The sequence below is a fragment of the Gavialis gangeticus genome, unplaced genomic scaffold (assembly GCF_001723915.1).
Source record: "Gavialis gangeticus isolate Ggan-Ray unplaced genomic scaffold, GavGan_comp1, whole genome shotgun sequence".
Lineage (NCBI taxonomy): Eukaryota > Metazoa > Chordata > Crocodylia > Gavialidae > Gavialis > Gavialis gangeticus.
Window position 1 is genome coordinate 192870135 of NW_017728992.1, and position 12282 is coordinate 192882416.

General features: G+C 40.3%; 1 protein-coding gene across 9 annotated transcripts in view; it reads left to right on the top strand.

Moving 5' to 3' along the window:
* Positions 1-12282, top strand: part of PHF20L1 (PHD finger protein 20-like 1) — an 89564-nt gene that overhangs the window by 41108 nt on the left and 36174 nt on the right. For 8 of the 9 annotated variants that reach the window (XR_002099591.1, XM_019528178.1, XM_019528179.1 and 5 more), the window contains 4 exons: positions 303-555; positions 2643-2822; positions 3021-3227; positions 10281-10337. Coding sequence is in view for 8 of the 9 variants with exons in the window: in XM_019528178.1 (XP_019383723.1) it covers positions 303-555; positions 2643-2822; positions 3021-3227; positions 10281-10337 (697 nt within the window). In the remaining variant the exon portion in view is untranslated. The remainder of the gene's footprint in view (positions 1-302; positions 556-2642; positions 2823-3020; positions 3228-10280; positions 10338-12282) is intronic. The other variant, XM_019528183.1, reaches the window with a different exon arrangement.

Here is a 12282-nt window from a genome sequence, read left to right on the forward strand (position 1 = left end):
TTTTTTTTTCCGTTTTTTTTTTTTTTTTTTTTTTTTTTTTTTACAGTATATTGCAAGTAGTAGGTAAAGAGAAATTCTAAATACTGAAAGTCATTGGTAGTGTCCCTTTAAAAACAGATTGTTCAGTATTTACTTTGATACGTTAAAGTATTTTAGCTTTTCATTTGTATTGAAAATATGTTAATTGTTGGTTTAAAAATTTGTTTTTGAGTACTAAAGTTGCTTAAAAAAAGCAAAGTAGATTGCAAGAACCACAATGAAGAAACTGAAATAAAAGTATCAATTTCTTATTATTTATTCAGGAGATTTCACCTAAACCTCAAAATCAGAAAAAAAATGAAGCTGATATTAGCAGTTCTGCCAACACTCAGAAACCTGCACTGTTATCCTCAACTTTGTCTTCAGGAAAGGCTCGCAGCAAGAAATGCAAACAAGAATCTGGAGATTCTTCTGGGTGTATAAAGCCCCCTAAATCACCACTTTCCCCAGAATTAATACAAGTCGAGGATTTGACGCTGGTCTCTCAGCTTCCTTCTTCTGTGATAAATAAAACTAGTGAGCACAGACATTTTAAAAAATACCGTAATTACTTATAGTCATAAGAGATATACCGAAAAAACCATTTTGACTGTAAATTAATGTTGCTTTTTTCTTTTACAATGAATTTGCTTAAAAAAAATCAAACGTAAGTGTGTGCACTAGGGATAACTTAAGCTTACTGAAAGTCAAGTCACATAACATGGTATGTGAATTATGGTGCAAAGGATAATGGCACTTTTTTTGCAGTAGAAAGTCCCAGCTTTTAATGGTTAAGTTCCACTCTAGCTTGAATCTCCATACTATAGACACTTCTGTTTAAAGGGCCTGATTCATTAAAAAAGAAAAGACATGCAATTTTGTTGCGGATCTTTCCTTTTCAATTCTGAGGAATTCTACCTGCAGTGGACTGAAGTAACGTACCTGTTGGCTACACCATTCTTCATCCTACATGATATTTCATCACACTATGGTGTGCAAGCGAAGAAGGGTTCTCTTTGATGGGGAAGCAAGGGAAGCTATTGTGTAGGCTGTTAAATACAACTTAGTCACTCAGCCTCTTAAGCATGTATAGTAACTTACATAGTATTGAAATATCATGGGTCAGCAGTAGAGAAATTTATCTGTTGCATATCGTCCTTGAATGTTTTATTACATTTTTGTGCATATTGCAATATTCATATGTTAAATTTTGGGGGAGACAGAGTAGCATTTTCAACCTTTTCATATTTGTTTTGGGACCCATGTCTTAAAAATTTTCCTTGCTCTCTGAAAGCTAAGTTTGTGGTCTACACTTAACAACAATTCCTATAAATCAGAGGCTTGTTTCACTTCACTCACAGAGCAGTGGCAAAATAAGGATTGAAGAAGACTACTGCACCTCGTGTGTGTGTTGTGTTCTTTCCCCCACTCACCTTTTGCCACATGCCTACTCCCAGGAGATACCGGTCTCTCTCAATCTTTTCTCATAGCAAATTTTAATTGAGCAGGGGAGGGAGATGAGTAAATGAAAAGTTCTCTGTTCACTCAAGAAACATCAATGGTTTTAAATCATGTTACTACTTTTCCCCACAAAACATTGCTGTCCATGCATGTTGTAATGCCGCCAAGATGTCGGTAAGTAGTTTTCCTTGAGGTTATTCTGTATTTTAGACTGAAGCTACATTTTTTGTTCCTGGTATTTGAAATACAAAATCTTAACCTGCATTTTGTCTAGAGATGTTACTTTTCACAGTTTACTAAATAGTGGCTTCCACCTGTTGAAAATTTTTAGTAGAAACATTATTTTTGTTGCTTGTTTGCTTTTTCGTTTTTCTTTCTTTCTTCTTTCTTTCTTTCTTTCTTTCTTTCTTTTTTTAAAGCTGTAAGCCTTCAGCTGCAAATCTACAGCATGACATACAAGTTTCTAGATAGGACAAGGGGAAAAATGATTAACAAAACTATTATTTGTGCAGGTAAAGCACATTTCCCAAAGTACAATATACGAAATGTGCATAAATCACGTTTTATTTTTTTAATGAATCAGGCCTTAAATATTTACAGTACTCTCATTTGAGATTCTTAATGCTGGGGTTGAGACTTCTTGTTATGTAGTGCATTGACATTAGTTTTGTGCTGGCTGTAACCATGGTGTTGATATCAGTTCAGCAGCAAGTGAGGATATGAGAACTAAAATGAACTACTTTTGTGAATTTATTTTAACAGTTTTACATTAATACTGTCCATACTTTCTCAAGTATTTATAAGTGTGATGATTTCGTTTCCTTTACTGAGATATTATTGTTCCTTTCATTGCAAGTGATCTGTTCTCTCCTTTATTTGATGGGTTGACTCCTGTAATTTGCAAATAGAAGATTTACATGAGTTCCTCTTTATCAATGGGAGAGTAGATCCCTTAATTTGTATGCTAAGCAAAAACCCAAATCCTGCCACAAACATTAACCTTCTTCTCATACTCAGAATTTTTAATCATTCTTACAAATCATGGTGTAATTAGTACTGCAGATGAGAACTATTTAAAGCATGTCCCTTCTTTCCATCTTAAACTATTATAGTAAGATGATGAGATACCTCTGCTTCGTCAACATTGAAAGATCTTTTTTTAGGTCCATCACAGCCAGTGAATCCCCCTAGATCCTACAAACATAGCCAGCGGAGAAGAAGATCGCAGCGTTTGGCCACTTGCCCATTGCCTGATGATTCTGTAGAAAAGGTTCCTTCTCCAGTCACTGATGGAAAAGTGTTCTCCATCAGTGCCCAAAATCAACAGTCAACCATGTCAGAGGGTAATGTATTTTAATCTAATAAAGAACAATAAGAGAAACTGAATCATAAAAAAAAGACCTTTCACATTTTTTCACCTTTAGACTAACATTCAGTAACCCTAGCTGCAAGCTATTCATTTATTGTTTAACACTGCAGCCCAAACTGTTGTTTGTTGGGTCCTTATATCTTTGTTAATGTTACATTTTTCTTTTATGTAGTACCTGATGTTGCTCACATGTCACTTGAGAAGCGTGGACCATGTCTCCCTCTTGACTTAAGCCGTAATTCGGAAGTTACAACATCATTATCCACAGAATCCACTTTCCGTAATGAATACCCCAGTAAAGAAAAGGAAGATATTCAGATGATTACATATCATTCTTCCAAAACAGTAACTGATGGAAGAGTAGCCACCACAGCGTCAGGTAAAGAGATTCAGTTTACGAGCAGTTAGGTTAATAGCTGTAGGGTATGTATGAATGTGTTGCATGTGTTGTTATCCAAAATGAAGGCATAGTTTTTGTGCTGTAAGCTTTCAAGTCTGCTGCTTTCTTGGGATCCTTTTGGATTCTCTGGCTTCTTCCAACTTTGAACTGTGTTAGCTCTTTGATTCCAATGGTTTAGGAGTTCCCATTCATTATCTCTCTTTAGATGTCAAATTCAGGAATGTGTATTTAACTTTAGCAGATATTGATATCATTTCCACCCCCGCCACTTCTTTGGAAAACCCAGGAACACTTTTAGAGTAGGATATTTAGATGCAATTGGCATTGGGTTAGTTCTGTTCTAATAATAAAACCAATGGGAGTTTTGCCATGTCCCTCAGTGGGAGAAATATTACAGCAAAGCACTTTTAGAAAATCCTACCTGTATCTTATAAAAACATTCGACCCATGCATCTGGAGCCATGCTCTGGGGCTGTACCCCAGAAGTTACTAGAACTGGATACTTTGACCCACGTAAGGCATTCAGATCCATGCTGAGAGGGAACTTCATTAGAGACTTTCATCCTAAGACAACTGATGCACCTTGAGGATGAAAGTATATTTTAGGACCTGTTTGACTTTTCCACTCTGGTGAAAGTTGCTTCCACTTACTGTTTTTGTTTAAAAATGAGTCTTTTACAAAGGATAAGATTTACCAACTTTTTTTTTTTTTAAAGGATTGGTTAGCAGTGTGGTATTTACATGTGATACAAGTCTGATAATTGATTGAATTAAATTACTAAAAATTAAAAATACACCCCTGAAATGGTATAGCTTTATAGATTCTCATTTAAAAAGCATATCTTGTCATTGCAAGTTTGTGCAATAATTTTAATTATGTGTTTACACTTTTTATGGCACTTAGGTACTGTGTTTAGATTAGATTGTGTGGGCCTGTCAGAATGTTTCAGTATTGCACTGTTTGGTAATGGTATATGGAACAATCATTCAGTACTGTACTCAGTTATCTTTATGTCAGGGATTGGCAGCATTTTTGGGCAGCGTGCCAAATACACCTGCAACCTCATCTTGTAACACGTTGGCATGTCAGGGACAGACGGTGGAGGAACCACAAAGGGCCTGATCTTTGTTGTGGCCGTGTAGCCCTGATCCCTTCCCCACTGACTGCCCTTAGGTGTGCGTGGATCCACTGCCAGCAGTGAGCTGGACTGGGGCTCTCTGGACCCTGATGCACCTGCTGGCAACTTCCCAGCTGCCTGACACCGGTAGCCTGGGCTCTGCCACTTGCCACAGAGCCTGAGCTGCTCACCGCAGGTGGCAGGGAGACTTAAAGTGGCTGTTCTGGGTCTGGGGAGTCCTGGCCTGGCTCGTTGCCAGCGGGGGGTGCCCACACGCCTTGTAGTGGATGGCAGGGAAAGAGCAGGGGCTGTATTGCCACTACAGCAACAAGGATCAGGCCCCTTATGACTCCTCCACCATCCATCCTGTGATGCACATGCCAAGCAAAATGCCATTGTGTACTATGCTCTGGCTCCTGTGCTGGGGGTTGCCTACACCTGGTCAGATTCCTGCTGACTCTGTGTAGGTTTCTCTCTCTGCAGAATTGTAATCAATTGTTTTCAAGGCAGGAATGGCAGAGTAAAATTTTATAGCCTATGTCAGATGGAAGAGTAGATTAGATCATCATAATGGTCCCTTTTGACCTTAAAATCCCTTTTGACCTTAAAATTCTTGACTATGAAATCCTCTAGTTAAAAAGTAGAGGGCATGGTGTTCCTCCAGACAAGTGGTTCTCAACCAGGGTCAGTGGAACCTCGGGGTTGCCGTGAGATCCTTTCAAGGGTGCAATGCAGCACGGTGCCACAAAATGTTAGCACTGTTAGGTGCACAAACACCGTTCACAAGATAAACACAGAGATTTCAAACAGGAATCCTGACCTGTTTTGGTTTTTCTGGTTCTTTGCAACAGAAGAATTGCCCTTTTATTTTTCTGTGGTCAGAAAATGTGTGAAAACAAGGATCTGGCATTTTCCAAGGAGTGCCTTGAGTCTCTCAAGGGGTGCCTCAGGTTTATTGAGGGGTGCCTCTAAGTCTAAAAAAAGGTTAAGAACCACAGCTGTAGATGGACTTATAAAATGCACATCCTGCATTTTATAAGTCTACTGAGGCAATGCAGCTGAAGAAGGCTCACCAGTAAGTAATCTCCCTATTCTGGAGCACATCTTTCATTTCAGTTTTTTGGATGTAGTGGACACATTCACTTGAGGTAGATGGATGCTGTTGCATTTCAGTAATAAAGGACTTAAGTCTTTGGACTTGGAGATAAGACTCCTCAGTTTGGTAGCATTCAGTACTTGTTTTTAAGTGGTTGGCCAGCAAAGACCACCAAAATAATCAGGAATATGGCTGAAGCATTTGATATGCTTGCTTTATGCTTGGGGAGATTTGTTCTTATCTCTGACAAGCTGGAAAGAAATACAAGATTCCAGGGTGCTGTCATTGGGAGAAGATGAGAATGCCGATATTCAGCCAAATATTATCATTGCCATGAAAACGTGAGAGCGCTGTTGCTGAGTAACAGTATAGCTTCCCTTTTGGTGCGGTGTTAACAATCTGGTATTTCACTAATAATTTATGGATTTCCTTTCAGATGCATTGCATATGAGGAGCATTATGGTTAAACATGCTTTCTCTCCAGCTTCTTGTAGATGCTCACCACAGTAGCTTTTTAAGGTCTCCCAAGAGTGGCTGGATGTCGGTCTTTCCCTTCCTGATTTCTAGCAAAGAGGCTTGAAGTGGTCTCTGTATTTATGTACATGCAAAAACCTGTGTGTGTAAGACTTTATTATGGGAGAGCATGGGTATAGAGATTTGTATTCAACTTGGAAAGAGAAGAATGCCATTCATGAAGTATTTTTTTCGCTCTGATTTTCTTTAGAGTATTAAAGTTTCCTGCTACTTTTCCTTTTATTGTTTTTTCCTGGCAACCTGAAAACTTCCAAGAATGACACATTGGCTTGTTCAGTTCCAGCTTATCCATTTTGGCAGTTATAACAGTATGAAGAATTGTCAAATTTGCCCAGGAATTACGGGAGAGGTTAGATCTTTCATTGAAGAAGCGCATGTACCATGACTGTAAATATTGTTGTGAAAGCTTTTGTGCTTTATGGCATCTGAAGAAGGGCGTACTGTCAGAATGGGGAAGAGAAGGATAAAAAAGGAACTGACAAAGCACATAATTCAGCTGTATGATATTAAAGATCATTCTAACAGTCCATCTTGTCCATGATGTCATATGCTTGAAATGCATCCTATTAGCTCTTGGGTTCGAGGCTTAGAAGCTGGAGACCTGGGTTTTATTCCCAGGTTCGCAACAAATTTCCCAGCTTTGGGCAAGTTACTTCTTTACGTCTCTGCATTGATTCCCTCATCTTTAAAACCGGATGATCTCACTCTAAGATGAAATGAAACTAAATTAATATGTGTAGGGAATTATAGGTTGTTTTTAAGAATAGGATATTACTAGTATTCCTGTTATGATCCAAAATATGCACTTGCAGATGGACCTGTAATACTAAGATCTAGAGAAATGCCGGTTTCCCTAAGATTAGAGGAAAAAAGGTACTGTTTTCTTTTAACTTAACTTAATACATTTCATAGTTTATTCATCATGATAGCTAATATCTCCAAGACTATTTCCAGAGGGAGCCATTCGGACAAAATAGTGCTGTTTGTGTAACGGCAAATGTAGGACGTTAGTGCAGGAAATTGTAAGCCAATTTCCAGGACTTTTTAAAGGTAATGATTAAAAATTAATTGTGAAGAAGAGTATTAAGCATTTATTCATGATAAATTCCTTAGGAAACTTAATGTGATGTGGTTCTTCTTAAAGGAGAGGGCAGTGTGAAAATTGTTTAGCTTTTCGGTGGTTAAGTGCAAAAACTTGCTTAAATCCTTGAGCAGAGGCAGAGAAACTGGGAAGCCCCAAGAGAGTAATTCAGATCAAGTTCTGTATTGGAATTTAATATTTTATGAGCATTTAGTGCACAGATTGTTGCATGCTCCTCCATCATCTGCCCCAAGTAGTAAAGGGCAGCAGCCTAGAGACAATGTTGGAGGTATAAAGCTTTATTCTGCATCCAAGAAAGATACTGCTCTAGTTGGAGGGTTGAGTAGTTCATGGCAAATGCACAGCTTGCACCCTATGTTAAAAGTAAGGACACCTCCAAGAGGAACTTTGGGACCTAGAAGTACATCAGCTCCTTCCTTTGACCCTGTGCCAGAGGCTGTTCCTAGCTGCTGGCCAGGTTATGTTCAGAACCTGGAGCTGTCTTTCCATCTGGCAGTTTGGAAGGGGCAGCATTTAATGGTCTCCTTGCATTTCCTGGTGGTGGCCTAACTGTTCTGTTCCCTTCTCACTCTGTAGTACAGGCAGTCCTCAGGCTTACAACACAATTGGTTCCTGAAAACTGTGTCTTAACTCGAAACGTTGTGGGACGTAAATTGGTGATTAGTTGCTGAACCAAGGCCCAATACCGTATTTTCACTAAAAATACCCCAGAATTTTGTACTCGATCAATTATAGATGAGTAATATAGCTACATTGATGTATTTATATTGTAAATAGCAATCATATTGATTTGGAAGGACTTCTTTGAGGTGACTTTGCTGGACTTTTTGAAGGGCTCTTGGTTGGACTTATTGAACGGTTCTTGGCTGGAGTCTTCTCAGGAGTCTTGGCTGTAGGTTTTCTGGAGTTTTGTCTGCTTTCTTAAAGAAAAAGTGTCCAAGGAAGTTTGGACAGATGTTCTCCAGGGAGGTGAGCGACGCAGTGAACCTGTTCGCTGGCGTGGCATCGGATCAAGCGTTGTAAAGTCGAAACTGATGTCAAAAAGTTGAAACAGGGTGTCGATTTATAAATGTTGTAAGTGCAAAACATTGTAAGTCAAGGACTGCCTGTACTGTGGTTAACAATCAGGGGAAAGGTTTCTGTGAAGGTGGGCAGCCTCATTAAGTGTGAGCACAGTGTCCTCATGAAAAGGTGATGAACTGTCTGGCTCCGGAAAAGTAGCCCAGTACTGGCTCTGTATTTTCCAAATGTAAACTGTATTGCTTTTCATGCTAAAGCCGTGTGGATAGACGAAATAAGTTTTGAGGGAGGTCTTTCAGTTCATCTTTCATGATTCTTATCAAACACCTGGATTTTCAGAAATGACTAGTGATTCTTGGATATTGCTTTTTAAGGAGGCCTGTCTTTTGGGACATCTAAAAGATGCCTGATTTTTCAGCAAGCATTGAGAACATAACATCTGAAAATTGGCTCCATCAAGCATGATACATTAGGCATCCAAAATTACATAGTGCCTAAAATATTGAGGCAACAGAGATAAGCCAGTTCTGAAAGAGGCTTTCCTAAAAGCTCTTGTTGCTATGTCTACCTAAGTAGTAGAAAATCTCAGGGTCAAGAGACAAAGAACGTAGCTACTCTTGTACATTTACATTAAACTGGAATGAATGCTTTGATCATTCATATCGTAATGATGCACAGATTTATTTTTAAATCGTAAAAACAGTATGGTATGGTTTCTTTTCTTTCGTATGGCGGTGGCACTCTCCAGAGACCTTCTAAACTGAGCTAAGTTTTCTGTGGTATAAATAAGGAAGAACTGTAGAGCTTGCCCTGTATTGACCAATGAAGTTTGCAGGAGATCTAGATGGTATTAATAAGTCTTTATCCTGTTATGCATTTTTTCCAAGATAGGGAGTTAAGTGGATATCCTCCTCCAACAAAATTAATTTTTGTCTGTGGCTTGATTATGTGAAAATTTCTTTCAAATTTATAATCAAATATAATGCCGTATTATTACAGTAGGTTTTTTACCTTTATTCAGTTACCTAACGATTCCCTGCATCACAGTGAATCGAGAGGGGAAAGGTCATTTTAACACTGAAAGCTCGAGTAAATATTTTGGATTAATACAGTCTGTGCAAGTGTGGTAAGAAAATTCTGATATATGAGATAAGCTTTTCATATATTCCAAATTTTCTTTTGCTCTGCTATATTGACTTGAGTTCTCAGGATCCAGTTAAATTTGTAATGAACTAGTATTAGGTTAACAGTGAAGCACCATTAAAAAAAAAAAAGCAAATACAACTTAATGTGCAATAAACTTTGAGGTTGTGAACTTTGTACTGGGTGCAAAAATACTGTAGTTGAATTTAGGGGTCCATTCATAAGTAACTGCACTTAGTTAACTGTGGCAGCATCAGCTTCGTCACTATTACCATTGCCATCACTTTCCTCCGTAATGAAATTGGGAAGGACAAGTGTGGGGAAGGAAGTTTGTTTTAAATAGTAGAGGATCAAGATCAACTTTAAATTTAAGATTATTGTTTGGAATTGACATCAACTTTTCAAAAACGAAAAAAGTAAAGGGAACAGACTTTTGGCATGTAGCGTTTTACTGTGTTGTAAGACATAATGAGACCAAGGCATTCATAAAGCAGCAATGACATGTTCAACATGATGAAAATATTACCCGTAGTTGATGTTTCAGCAGTCTGACCCATCCAGTGACTGCAATCCTTACTGAATGCCTAGTAAATTTGTCGTCTTGTTTTCAGCACCCTCGTGCCACGTACATGCTTTACATCTGGAAATGCCTTTAACCAATAGTCTAAAGTTATCCAAAGGGAATAGTAAAAAATAGAGGTCTTCCACATCAATGAGCTCTGAAGGGACAGAGATACAGTTCTCTGTGCCCAAAAAGGAGAAATGTTTTGAGAGTCTGCAGGAGAAAATATTAAAGAACATGATTGAAAAGGAGAAGAATTCTAAGTTGGTAAACGACAGTGCTTTTTGTTTCCAGTGCTTAAGTCAGTAAAATAATTGTAAAGTGATTTTTAAAATCATTGTTGCTTGTGTTTTAAAATATATACTGATAGGAATGTTTACAACTTAGTGACTTTTACAAATAAGCATGTTGTCAGCCAAGGGTCTGCTAAGTTTGTGTATTTTCCCTAAATTTTCAGGAGCATTGAAAACTGAAAGAAAAGGGAAACTGGAAGAGAAAAGCTCATCGTCATTTGGTATGACCAGAAAATAAATCTTTAAGTAAAAAGACTAAGGCTTGAGAGAGCAAGTACATAGCCTGCCCCTAACTTTTTTTTTTTTAAAACAGTTATGCATGTTTAGGTATAAATGCTCATCTGTTCTAATACTTCTAGAGGAAGTAGTTAAAGCTATATACTTGCAGAGATGCATAAATGCTCCTTGGGAGTAAACTCATGCAAACGTATGACTGACAAAATGGGTGTGTAAACTGTGAGGATATGGAGGGATCAGGCAGGTATCAGTTGTCGGGCTATAATTTCATTTATTTCCGTTTCTGGACTGCCAGTGCAGGGCAAGAAGCCCAAAGCAGGAAACAGGAAGAGTGACAGGGTATCTCTTAAAACATTTTCTAATCTAGTAAGTGATGTGTGTGATTGTTGGTCTTGGACCTATAGATGGGATTAGTGAAGGAAAATAGTAGACTGCTAGGTTTCCTGCAATTTATTCAGGATTTCCAAAAACAGATATAAATAGTTAAGATCTGCGGTCCTTCTGGAGCAAGGGTGGGCAAATTTTTCGGGCTGGAGGGCCATTTAAGGAGTTTTGGTGAGCTGTTGTGGGCCAGGTCAGCACCCCCTTGTCCCCTCCACAACAGCTCACCAAAACTCCCTAAGTGGCTCTGCCGCCAGGGCACAGCACTGTGCTGTCACCACCCAGCGACCCTGGGTCAGGCCTTGGATTCCTGCAGACAAGGTGTATTCGGCCTGGTGAATGGGATGGGGCTGTAGGTGGGCAGGGAGAAGTCTGGGAGCAGGATGGATGGACAGGTTTGCAGGACTGGGGCCAGGATCTTGCAGTGGTCACAGCACAGAGCCAGGGCCTGGTGCAGAGCCATGATCCACACCTCCCACCTGCCCCGCCTGTAGAACTGGTGCCTATTGCAAGGACATGCGAGTGGCAGATCATGGCTGTGCCCCAGCCCTGTGGTATTACCACCCCAAGATCCCAGCCACCTGTCCTGCTCCCAGATGCCACTTCCCATCCATCTGCATCACTGTCCCATCTGCCTGGCCGAGCGTTCCCTGCCTGTGCCGGTCCTGGACCCATCTCCATGGAGACCCTGCCCATCTGGTGCTCCAGTGGTAGGTGTGGGGCGGATGGGTTGGGGTGCCTGGGCAATGGGGCCAGGTCCAGTGGCAGGGATGGCAGTAGCAACAGCAGACCAAAGGAACTGCTGCCAGCGGGGCTGCTCTGAAATAGTGTGGCTGCACGCTCCCTGGGCTGGGCTGCCTCCAATGCCTGAGCCAGGTGGGCTGTATTTTGTCTACCCCTGTTCTAGTGGTTCTCCACCACGGTGCCCAAATTGAGAAACTGGGGTGTTCTGAGATCATTTAAAGGGTGCTGTGCAATATTAGCACTGTTTAGGTATGTAGGCACCTATATATGATACATGAGATTAAACTTAGAGGCCATGTCAAGATGAGCATGGCTGTGTGGTATGTGGCACTGCAGACATGTCTGGATATCCAGGGGTCAAAAAACCTGCAGAGAATAAATGTAGAGTGGCACATGCACAGGCAGTGCACATGGCTCAAAAGCAGAGGTGGGTTGGCTGGAGCTGTGCTGCGGCTGCTGGCCAGGCTCTGCACAGCAGACTCGCCTCTGCTGCAGCCCTGGAAGGCCTCCAGGACCCCTAGTAAGGCTGCTGGGACGAGCACACTGCTGGCCCCGTCTTCTGCTGCCCCCTCCCAGGGTAACTTGCTATGCCTCAGAGGATGTGTGGCCTGGGCATTCCCTTGAGACAACTAGTGGCAGTGCAGGGTGTGCTGCTGCTAGTTGTCCTCACATAACCAAATGTCCACACCATGTGTAGATGCAGTCAGAGATTTTGGATAGGAATCCCTGGTGTTAAAAGTATTTCTGTCCTGCTGTGGGGCTTTCTGAGTTCTTTGCAATAAAGAGTTAAAAAACATAGTCAAA